The 12,931-nt window shown below is 37.5% G+C and overlaps 1 protein-coding gene across 2 annotated transcripts in view; it reads right to left on the bottom strand.

Moving 5' to 3' along the window:
• Nucleotides 1–12,931, bottom strand: part of CTNNA2 (catenin alpha 2) — a 520,003-nt gene that overhangs the window by 399,085 nt on the left and 107,987 nt on the right. For both annotated transcript variants that reach the window (XM_054064692.1, XM_054064693.1), the window contains exon 3: nt 10,878–11,073. In XM_054064692.1, the coding sequence (XP_053920667.1) occupies nt 10,878–11,073 (196 nt within the window). The remainder of the gene's footprint in view (nt 1–10,877; nt 11,074–12,931) is intronic.

Raw genomic sequence — 12,931 nt, 5'->3', positions numbered from 1 at the left:
AGTGGCAATTCCAGTTGGAATTCATGTAGGTGTTAATAGAACACAGCATTTTACATAACAACATCCGACATATGAATGTTTCAGAACTGCAAGAGCATCTGTGCAGAGAGATAAAGACATACCTGAACTTCACGCTGTAAAATTCACTCTGGTGCAGGGATCAAACCACAAAGCTGAGCTAGGGACCACCACTAACAGAGAATCATAGAATCAAAGAATCACCAGGTTGGAAAAGACCTCTTGGATTGAGTCCAACCATTCCTGTCTGCCACTAAACCACGTCCCTGAGCGCCTCGTCTACCCATCTTTTAAAAGCCTCCAGGGATGGTGACTCAACCCCCTCCCTGGAGAATGGCAGATCAGTGTGGTTTGGATAATCATAGAATGCTTTGGGTTGGAAAGGACTTGTACAGTCATCTAGTCCAACCCCCGATGCTGCACACAATAGCTTCATACACAATATATGATTATTGTTAGTTTTTTAATGAGAAAAAGACAATCACTCGTGAAAGCTGCAAGTATAGGTGTCACTGCAGAAGCAAATTAAGAAACATGAGAGATGTAAAAAGTGTGTTTAAGCAGCAGCAACAATCAAACATCAGTCCACACAGATTTCTGTGCTAACCTAGCTAGAGCATCTCCTCTACTTAACCAAGCATAGGGCTAATTGAGTATTTCTACCTCACAAAAGGGCAGAAAAAGGAGATTAGACTCATAGAATCATAGAATCACCAGGCTGGAAAGGACCCACTGGATCATCGAGTCCAACCATTCCTAACACTCCCTTAAACCATGTCCCTAAGCACTTCATCCACCCGTTCCTTAAACACCTCCAGGGAAGGCAACTCGACCACCTCCCTGGGCAGCTGTTCCAGTGCCCAATGACTCTTTCTGTGAAGAATTTTTTTCTGATATCCAGCCTGAACCTCCCCTGGCAGAGCTTCAGGCCATTCCCCCTTGTCCTGTCCTCAGTCACTTGGGAGAAGAGGCCCGAGAAGATTAGTCAGGAAAATAATAAGGGGGTGGGGAGGTGAATCATGAAAAGGAAAGTAGAAATAAAGACAAACAAACAATGAAAATGAAAAGTTTATTCTACCCTGCAACCTCAAGGTATCCTTTGTAAAGAATCAAAAATGGGCCAAAATGATATTTTAAGCATCATGTATCATCCATACATTCAACCAGGATGCATTATACGCAGGACGGGAATACAGGACCGGTAGGATTCCTAGATCGTCAAGCCTAGCTGCTTGCTTCCCTCTGCAGTCATAGCATAAAGCCCGCCAGTATTCACCATCAACCGAGAGATTTATCCTACAGCTCTCTACCACCTTCTCCCTCTTTTATTGCTGTGTTTGGGTAATTCCAGAAGCTCATTCTTCTAACTTTGAAACTTTCTTTTAATTTCCCAGCGTGCAGTACTCAAAGAATTTACAGCTATTTCTTTTTCTTTCAGTGTTATGCTATAAAGTCAACATAATTTCTGCCATGCCCAGGTATCTATAAAGGACAGGCCTGAACAGTAATTTTTTCTACTAGCTATACAGACTCCGAACAAATAGAAAGAGGGGTTTTTTCTGCATGGAAAGCATTCTTCGATGTAGAGGCCATAGGGAAGGAGCGCAATACAAAACAAATGAGAGGAGAAAATGGAAACTGCTTCAGCCACTGGGAAATATATTAAGATTAACTGAATAGCAGCTTGATGCAGGCATATGTTTGCAGACAATATATCCAGCAAGTTAGCCACAAGGTAACAGCATGATCAAAGCAATAAAATTAAGAGTGATATAAAACCATAAGGTCCAGAAGGAACAGGTGAAATGAAGACAGGGTTGATATTTTTTTCTGAAGAAAAACAACATATGTTTCATCAAACACTGTAGAAATCACATAATAATAATATAAACAGAGGATTAAACTAAATTATCTGCCATTAAAAAAAAATTTTAAAAAAGCCAAGCACAGTTGAAACATTTGAAACAATTATGGATGAATGAGATTTGCAAACACCACAAATCGAAATCAGTGCAGAGTCTAGACTTTTATTTTTAGTAGCTATAAAAATAGTTCTAAATTCCATAGGCACTACGAAACAGTCTCCTTTTCCAGTTTTCATATATAAAAGGCACCCATAAGGGCTTACAGATTTAAGACTCAGAATTTATTTGTCTCTGATTAAAAGACTAAATCTGAGAGAAAACAAGACAGCTAGTGATCAGAATACTATAATTTTACACTTCTCAGAAGAAAGCAGCATGTGTCATTTGATGACAATATTTTATAGTCCCTCACTCTGTGAAGTATTACTTAGAAGACTGCCCTTTGTAATTGGTGAGAAATATACTTCAGAGATTGATAGTGTTTAAAATGGTAAATGGAAAGACAATAAATTAAAGCCTTTTATGTATTGACCAAGCACTTTTTAGGACTCAGACATTAGAACTTGTATTTCAAATTTTCATACTGTCATTTTTTATTGCTTCTCCCACTGATTACTGAATTCTGAAACCATATCCAAAATTAAAGCCTTATCCGTATGGGAGAATATTCTGCACAAGGGCTTTTCAGGATGCATGACTGCCGTGGAAAATGCAGTCAAAATGAAGAACACAGAAAGAGACATACTTTAGGCAAGGAGGACAGAGGAGGGTGCAAGGAAGATTCCCAGATGAAGCATATTGCTCTGAGGGCTCCTTATTTCTTTCCCATTAATTGTGACTGGGTAAGTAGCAGAAGCAATCCTGGTAACACGAATCAGAAGGAAAGCTTTTCATTTTTAAGTGAGTTACAGTGTTATTTACAATTACATTCTGAACAGAAAGCCCTTCAATTCTTTGAACTGAAAACAATTTACCACCTCACTTAGCATACTTACTCAACAGAACAAAAATCTTTTTAATGAACTTGTTAGTAACTTCTTTTTTTCTGTGTAACCATTACTCTTGAAATTTTCCATTTATAGTTCTTGAAAGAGTGAAAATTCTGTTTTCATTTTTCAGCACAGTGAGAGGGGAAGGATTGGAGAGGTGAAGGCAACAGGATGGGATAATGGTGGTGGTGCAGGAGGAAACATCTTTCCCTTTGGGTCAAGGTTGACTTTGTAACACATCCCATATTGTCCACCAGCTCTTCATCCAAAGCAATGTGACTGAAGCATAAAGTAATGACCAAATATCAATCTCATCTCAACTTTCTTCCTTGGACAGACTACTTCCCAATTTACATGTCCGGGACAGTGTCTCCGCACTGTTCCAGGTCCCCCTTGTACCCAGTCTCCCTTAGCCCTACCCATTGCTACATTAGCGGATGAAACTCACATTATCTTTGCTCGGTTGAAAACTTCCACAGAAAACTTCAACGGAAGTTTTTAGAGGGCACCTACACACAGTTATCTTTGGTCACTCCATTGCCAAGCTGAAAGGAACCACCATCCAAATACTTTCAATCTGACTGAGGCTGTAAAATCACTTATTCTCCAGTTCAAAGGGTGAATCAAACTTTTTTATTTTCTTTTTTTTTTTTTTAATGTTGGGACGAATAAAAAGAAATTTAGTTCAGAATTTCCACCCAGTGAATCAACAGTGATTTCAAGCACTCAGCTACAATCCAGACGATGTTTCACTAGCATGAAAATTAGAACAGCTTCCAAAGGAGAGGCCGAGATGCTCATCCCATGGTGCTCTACAGCTTTACAGTAACAGACTTCTTTTAAGGGGTCAGAGACTTCAATTCAAATCTCTGCATTGCATTGCACACAGAGAGGACTTAAATACAGATTTCACACAAGCTGGAAAATCTTCTTGCAGAACATTGTACATGGTTTTCTCAAAACTTAATTGAAAAGGCTCAACATTTAATACTGCTGGGGATTACTGCCTGTGGACTAAGCCTTCCCAGTTTGGGAATTACTGCTGGAAGACGGAACAGTCAAGCTAACTGCCTGTGGTACCTCTTCCAATTCCTAAGACCCAATTTGACTTATTTGTTTAAATACCGGTGAAACTATTTTCCACATCTGATCTGAATTCAGAAATTTCATGCATACTAACACTACTGTGTGATGGGTGGTACAGTAAAATATTTACTCGAAAAACATGCCCTAGTTACAATCCCTTGATAAGATTTTTTTATATATAACTCTGGTGTATTGCTGTAATCCGTTGTCAAATAAAACCTTTCTTAACAGAAATATTGCTTCTAAAGGAACAAGGAGTAATTTCAGGATCTGATTTTAGAATGCAAGACAAATATTTCTGGAAGACACACTATTTCTATAACTTCCAGTTTGTGAGTATAATTTAATTTTTGACAGCTGTCAGAAGCTGACATTCTAAAGCAATTTCATTCTTCCCTGCTCATCACGATAGTAATAAAATCTTCCAGAAAGACAATATAAATAAACACAGTATGAAAAAGAAAAAATCACCTTATATATTAATTTATATTATTTTTCAGATATATATCACTGCGCTTTTGTAAAATTTGGCTCAAACCGTCAAATTTGGCCAATATATCAAACGTCAACCATAAACATTTCTTGGAGATGTAGTTGCTTTCATCAATTTAAACAAACATGGGCTTAAACAAAATATTGAATAGTGAAATGAATACTAGAAAAGCTCCGGACAAGTCTGTAAAAGAAATAAATCTGAAAATGGTGCAGGGAATAAGCACAGGCTCTCAGTCCCTCGGCTTTACCTAGAACCAGTATCATCATCATATCAAGACCTCCCCAGCTGCCTGAACCATTAAGGACATGTACAGAATAACACTTGTATGCATTTCATATACCTCCGTTTTTAGCAAGAAAACCTCAAAGATACAGGACTCATTATGGGATGCAGGGGTAGAACATTTTAGCATTGCACAAGCCTTGTAATGGGACGTTTAGAAGAGGAACCGCAGTTGGGCAAAAGGAAGGACCAAGATTATTTGGGAAGGAATAAGCATAGAAAAATGGAGGCATAAGAGGATAAAAGGAGCCAGCCAAGTGTGAACAATTTGTTCGGCCTTGCCAGATTTCTGATTTCCAACTTCAGGGAGACTACAGCATCTGGAGGTTGACTGAGCATCTGCTTTCCAGGGCTTGTGTCCGTGTGTGTCTTAGGAACTGAGGCAACTGGAGAGTCCAGGACACAGGGGTCAGCTATAGGATAGATTGAGATGCTAAACCAAGCAAGCAGAGGGATCTACATTACAGCACAGGCATTTCCCACCAACGGACCTTCAATCCTCACCAGCTAGAGAGGAGAAGAGGATAAGACACTTGGTGCTGTTGGAATTGAGTGTCCGGTATCTGATTTGTGTCCTTAGCCTTGTGTGTATATATATATATATATAAATAATCATAGAATGGTTTGGGTTGGAAGCGAACTTAAAGCCCCTTTAGTTCCAACCCCTGGACACCTCCCACTGGATCAGGCTGCCCAAGGCCCCATCCAACCTGGCCTTGAACACCTCCAGGGAAGGGTCATCCACAGTTTCCCTGGGCAACCTGTGCCAGTGCCTCCCCACCCTCATCATGAAGAATTTCTTCCTAATGTCTAATATAAATCTTCCCCTCTCCAACTTAAAGCCATTCCCCCTCCTCCTATCACTACACGACCTTGTAAGAAGTCTCTTCCCAGCTTTCTTGTAGGCTCCATTCAGGTACTAGAAGGCTTCTATAAGATCTACCTGGAGTATTCTCCAGAGCTGTACGAGCTTTATATGCATCTTTTTGTGCATCTGCCTACTACATGTTCAGCTTCATTCCTGCTTGGACCTGGGGCCACGGAAGCAGCCTCACTACTGGATTTGGGAACTCCTAACACTACTTATCTGGTACAATAACTCTTTGAGTTTTTGTACAATGTTGCTCTTCCATCAGAACTGTTTTAAATCATTATAGAAGAGGAACTATACATCTTTCAGAAGCTAAATTCTGAGCTGAAAGATAATTATGGATTTGAAAAGGGTCTGAAAGAGCTAGCATTAGAGTATTTGCATAGAATGACATTTAGCATGCCATATTCTTAGGATGAGCACTGCAGACTTGAATAACAATCGAAAATGCTTCCAAATATAACAAGCAATTCAAGATACATTATGAATATTTTTGAATAACAAGATAATTTTTTTCAGGCTACAGCCTCAGTGCCTTGCTAAAAATAAGACTTCAAGTCTTCATGCTCAAAGCTTCCTGCTGGACAGGCATGAGCCATCAGAGAGACTGGAAAATAGCAGGTTGCACAGTACCACATCACAGGTAATATTTTTCAAAATAGAGAACACGCTTATTCTACACACAGGTTCTTCCAAAGTGCAGACCAAGATTTGCTCTTCCATTAGAAGGATTGACCACAGGTCTCAATTTGTCTGACAGAAATAGACAGAAAAATCCTTTTGCTCAAATAACTGCTTTGCAGTATTTTTTTCACACATACAGACTTTTTCTATTTAGAAATAGCAGTTACTAACTTCTGTAAGTAGAAAAAACTTAAGTTCTTACACGCTTCAGTGAAGAACATTATAAATAAACTTGACAACATAGGTTTAAGTGAAAAGAGCAGATAATTTCTTTTTATAAAAAAATTATTTCTCTAGTCCCTAAGCCATGTAAGAAATAAGTTATGTAGACACATTCTAAGTGATAAAATATTAGTATCAAATGTATTATTTTAAAGAAACTAGTATTCCTCTTTCAAACTAAAGACAGGAGAGAAGATAACTTTCATAGTGAACAGTTTAAAATCTTAATTTAAAAAATTTTAAAAGCTAAGTAGTTAAAAGCATTAAAGTAAAGCATTAAAAATATTACTTTTTAGTATGTTCCACCAGAGAGAAAAATGTTCCCAAGAAAGTTAGTCATGTTTCCGTGTCAGATCATAGAATCATTAAGGTTGGAAAAGACCTCTAAAATCATCAAGTCCAAACATCAGCCCAACACCACCCTGCCTACTAACCCATCTCCTCAAGTGCCACGTCTACACAGCTTTTTAACATCTCCAGGATACTTTCAAGCTTACCGACAGTCACGGAGTACATGGATCATATTCTTTTCATGTAGCGTGTATGAAATTGCATAAGCAAAAATTATCTGTCTCAACTTTACACTGTGTCTGAGCAAAAAAAAATCAACAGCTATTTTCTGTCCCTTGACTGAAGTATAAATTTCAGATTTTGGTGTGAAATTCTATCTACTCAGCTTGAAATAGAAAAAAATCAAAACTAAACAACCAGCAGCTAGACTACATCATGTTTTTAACAGAAGTTTTAGCTATATCCCAGAAAACTTCTAGGAAAATGATATTAAAATCAGGCAAGCACATACCTACAAGGTAGACGTTGCTGAAGCCATTTAATAGAATAAATTCACATAAATATACTATTTCCTTGGCAACCTAGACTGTTTCTTAATAAACTGAATCAGGCCTGAGTCCAACAGACCAGCAGTTCTTCGTAGATTTTTGTGTGAACTACAACCTCAATGTCTCCTCCACAGAGAATTTCCTTCTTCTGTAATGATTAATAAGGGATCAGTTGCATATAGACACCTATGCCATGAAAACCTGTTCCTCTGTTCCTCTCCCCATCCTGTATTTCTTATTTCTGTGAGTTCTTCTTCCCTTCCCTGACCTTCTCGGGTCTTGCAGTTTCAAGTCTTAGTGTAATTATAACCAAGTATATACAAAAAATCTCCCTCCTTCCAAAAGTTCAATATGCAGAAGACTGATTGCTTTCCCTCACCTTTAGTGTAACATGACATGAACAATGAACATCAGTATTTATTAGATCTCATATATCCCATTCGGGAAATCTTTTACACAGCTCTGACAACACAGGAATAACTACCCATACAGCAAAGATTCAATGGCGTAGCAGTTGGATAATTTCACTTAGATTGTTTTGAACTAAAGCTTATTTTCACTATTTTGACATTTTTAAGATCTACAAGGTCAAAGTATTCCCATTATGGAATTATTTAGGGCTACATACATACACTCACAGATACTCTGTTATGACCTTTATGTATAAAATATTTATTCCTTTTCATAAAATCATGCAAAATAATAAAAGAATTGTCTTAGTTGGGTTTTTTTAACTCAACTTCGTAAATCAGAAGTGTCAAACATCAGAGGACTATCTAAATGTATTTTACCTTTCCGTATTATTAAAGTAACAAATAACTTAAAGTTATACACTCTTCACATTCATACTCATTCCAAAGTATTTTGCAAATGATGCAGTAAATTTGTTGCATACCTATCAATGGAAAACAATTCCCTCCAGGGTGAACCGCAACAACCTCCTATAGTAGCATATAATAGTTAAAAGCAATAGAGGGCAGGGAATGAGGCACACACCAGAGCCAACTCTAAGCGCAAAGGACATTTTTAGGTTGACAGTGTAATTATCCAAGCTGGAATTTTGCCAGAAAATCAACTTGCAATACTCTGGCAAAACACAGCCTTAAGTTCATTAATCCAGCTCTTTATGTCACTGAACTCAATGTATCAGTTCACAATGCACCAAGGCTGGTCTCGTTCACGAGGCTCATGCGTGCTAATAGCAGTGCTTGGCATCTCCTGCTCTCTTAATCATGGACTCATGCTGTACAGACTCAAAAAAGCCACTCTCCTTTTCTGATAGAGTTTTTTTTAGCCTGCAGTATTGACAAAAGATGAATGCCGGTATCATTCTGCGTAATACTGTTTAAGATCTCTTTCTCCTTTCTGCTTCCTGCATCTTTATGCTTGTTTTTTTTAAATACAGATTAAAGAAAAAAATAATAAAAGGCTTATTATCAATTACACAGACAGAAATTTCAATAAAGAAGAAAATCAAAACGCTCCACAGCAAATCCTCTCAGATGCTTCTAGCTTTACAAAGCAAAAATCTATGAAGCAATCACTGTTAACTAATACAAAGCTCTAATGATAAAGATGGATAATAAGTTCTGATAACATGTCAATGAATATCATAGAGTCATTTGGTTGGAAAAGACCTTTGAGGTCATCAAGTCCAACTGTACCTGTCCACCACTAAACCATAACCCCAAGCACCCCATCTACCCATCTTTTAAATCCCTCCAGGGATGGTGACTCAATCACGTCTCTGGGCAGCCTTTGTCAGTGCCTGAGAACCCTTTCAGTGAAGATTTTTTTCCTGATATCTAATCGCCATTCCCTCTCATCCTATGTGGTATATTTGTCTGAATCAGGGATCATCCAACACTTTGGGTTGATGTCTCGCACTCAGTTGGGAGAAGCTTGCAAAACTGAGTCAGCATCACAAGCACAAAGGCAGAGAGCTGTAAATTCAGAGGGAACGAGGGCACGCGTGTCAGCTCTGAAGATAAGCAATGTAAGCAAGGGGAAACTGGAGCAGCTGCCAAATGAAACTGCATGCCAGCACAGCCAGGCATCAGCACCAAAACTGCAAAAAAAAAAACCACCCCACAAATCAAAAAAACCCAGCAACAACAACAACAAAAACCTACCCCCCAAAACCAAACCAAACCCCACTGGAGTACTGACATAACACTGCATTGAGCATGTAGCAAGTACTCAACTTAAAAATGAAAATCTGAAACGCATAGGAACACAAAAATAGTGAAACCAAATATCCACATAGTGGTTAGGAGGAAGCAATAGCCTCAGGACGGAACAGACTGGGATATTCATTTATCAGTGCCTGCTCATATGTTCATTGAGTCTAAATTTCACTAACTGAAACTAACATTTTATGAGCGCTGGGGGAATAACTCACTGAAAATCAGTATTTTATGCCTAAGTCTTTTAGACTTCTTTCTAAATCTCAGTTGGAGATCTGCCAGTCTTGTTCTAAAACCCAGGACTGATGATACTGGCAGATGGTCTCTTTAGATTATAGGATTTACAATGGAAAAAAAAAAGGAAAGGTACTTAATTTTGCTGCAATAAAGATAATTACAATCAAGGTGAATAAAAGGAAAAAGTTTTGTTAGGAGCATATCTTGAAAACATATTTTCCCCCACCACACATGTAATTATCTGACACACATTTTATGTTTGGAAGGAAAATTGTCAGTTGATATACACGGCATCACAGATATCCACGATATTTCTAAAATGGCAAAGCCTTGTTTAAGAGCAGTTTTCTTAACAATACACCTTTAAACTTCAAATATTAAGTCATGCAAAATCAGGATTACTTCTCCCAGGAAAATGTTGTTATTTCATGCCTGAGTCCCACGCCCAAGAAGGCAATTTCTTGTAACATTGCGTATCTCAAAACAGTCAGTTTAACCTATGCAGTATGCGAACTTATGTTAACGTTTATCTTATCATTACCACCACACACAAAAAAAATTGGTTTAACATTGCTATTATCTACATGCATTCAGACTTTGACAATCTCTAATATAAATGTCAATGTATATTTGAAAGCGCAGGTAATATCTCTACTATTTGGCTGATAATTGTTAGATTGCCCATAATCCTAATCCTATATTTGCATCCACAGGCTTTAAACCAGCGCTTAAATTCAGCTAAGTGAAAAATCATGTCATTTTGCTACACAGCAGAATAAAATGCAAGTTGAAAATTACACAATAAGTTTTGGCACTGGGCAGCACGGCTGCTAAGTAATATTTGAATTCACCGTTTGGCGACAGAACAGCTAAAAGGAAATTTTAAAAACATATTTCTTTTACTAAAGTTAGAATATTCTTTATACTCACTGCCATTCATGAAATACTTATTCATTTTAATACTTCTATGCCATTTTATGCATATACTGTAATATAGGACACAGTTTAAATTACATTATCAGAGCAGCTGACAGTTGTTAGGAAGAAATTTTGAAAAGCATGAAATTAAAGAATTACCAAGTTAAGCATTTGTTCTACACACCTTGTTTACGTACATCCTCTACAGCTGCAACCAACTCCTCCTTCAGATCCTGGCTCTCTTTAGCAATTTGATCTCCTTTTTCCAAAAAGTTTTGAGTGGCCTGCTCTACTGAAGCAGCCAAAACATGAGCTTTCTTAGAGCGTCCTTTCTTTTTGCCAGAAGGTCCTTTATTGCTTGTGTTAACAAGTGTTGTTACCTTTGGGAAAGAAAAACAAGGTTTTGTCAGTTTGAATGATTCCTCAACTACAAATAGCACAGTAGACGGCCACATCATTCGATACCTCCACTATTGTCTTCATCCTCGGAATGATATAATGGTCACACATATTGAATAAACAGCATCTAAAGTTTAAAATCCAAAGCACGGTAGGACATAATTCAAAAAAGATTTTTTTTCCTTCTAACCTCTCTTTAGTCTGGGTTAAGCAAATCACTTCTGTCACTGTTTTTTAATTTTAAAAACATGAATAAAATGAAAACCTAATACGTGTCGGTCAGAAACTACTCACAAAGCAATCACCCCTTGAGGCAAGGACTGTCATTTACTGTACATTCAAGTGGTGACAAAAACATCGTGGCTATTTTTCAGACAGCAGAAATGAATAGCAAAGATTATGCAAGTTAAAACTCTTCAGTTTAGTATTGCACAAGTGTACTTATAATATATTGGCATAACACAAGAGCAGAGAGTGAAATGATCCCACTTTTTTTCCCCACTGTTTAAAAAGAAAGAAAATCTGCTTCCACGTTTGTAGAATCTCCCACAGGAATTCCTTATCGAATTGTCGATAAACTGATTACAAAGCTTAACGACAAAGCTTAGCAACAGAGCACAGTGCATGCCACAGCTTGCTGTTGGACAAAAATAATCTTATATCACTCCATGAGTAAAAGGCTGAGTTTCTTTAAAACAGGAACAGTGAATCAGATATCATCAGGTGTTAAACACATGAAAAACCAGCAGTGGATCCATAATGCTCAGGAGGCAATTCACCAGAGCCAGGGTACATTTCAAAGCAGCTAAAGTGATCGATCTTTGTGCTAACCAAAAAATAATTACTGTAAGAAAACAAAAACGTTCGCAATAATGACAATGCAAAGCAAAACATTTCAAAACAAAATATAAAAATCCACTGTCATCCCATCCCTGTTACAAGAAGCATGACTATGAGTTCAGCACAGATGTGACCAAGGAGTGTTCTGTCGTCCCGTTTGTGCAAAGTTGTTTTGGTTTTTTTTCTCTTTCAGACAGGCCGTTTTGGTTTTTTTCAAATCACATCTAAAAACTACAGATCTAGGAAGAAGAAGAAACAAAAAAAAGATATTATTAAGGCTTTAAAACACCATATGTATGTAAGTGTTCGGTAAAAAAATATATTCCAGAGCCTTCTTTCAGGAAGGAGTCTGCGTGGCTACAGGAAGATGATATTCTGGTTGGGTTTTTCCCCAATATTTATATTTAGAAATAATATTTTCTTTATTAGTTTTCTCTTGAAATTATTCTTCATGAAATTTCTTGAAGATTCTTTTGGGGTTGGTCATTGTCTATTTAAGCATTTTAGAATTTTATAAATAAACCAACCTGGCCACCTCTGTAATCTAGACTCAGATTCAGCAAACAATGGTCTTGTCCAGTACATCATCAGCACGACTAACAAAAGCTTTCACATACAGCAGGCAATAAGATTGTTTAAGCATATGCTGAAATTCACACAGGAGACCCAAAGATGAAGTGAATAATGATGGAACTTGATCTTATTAATTTGAACTTACTGAAGAAATTAGAACTAGATGCCAAATAATACAGAGAGGAGAAAGATCTGAAGCAAAGAAAAGATAGTCAATAAATTAAGTCAAATAAGATCATTTCACAGATCTCTACTAGGTAGATGCAGAGGTCAACAGATAAACAAAAAAAAATCCCTCGAAATAGCACAAAGATACAGAAGTTGTATCTGGTAGAACTGTGGAAGCCCTATGAAGATGCAGAAACTCCCTGGACTGCAGACTTCTACCGGTACCCTTAAGTATTAGTTTCCCATTAACAATTATCA

Source organism: Cuculus canorus, chromosome 4 (assembly GCF_017976375.1).
Source record: "Cuculus canorus isolate bCucCan1 chromosome 4, bCucCan1.pri, whole genome shotgun sequence".
NCBI lineage: Eukaryota > Metazoa > Chordata > Aves > Cuculiformes > Cuculidae > Cuculus > Cuculus canorus.
This window is presented reverse-complemented; position numbering and strand designations above follow the sequence as displayed.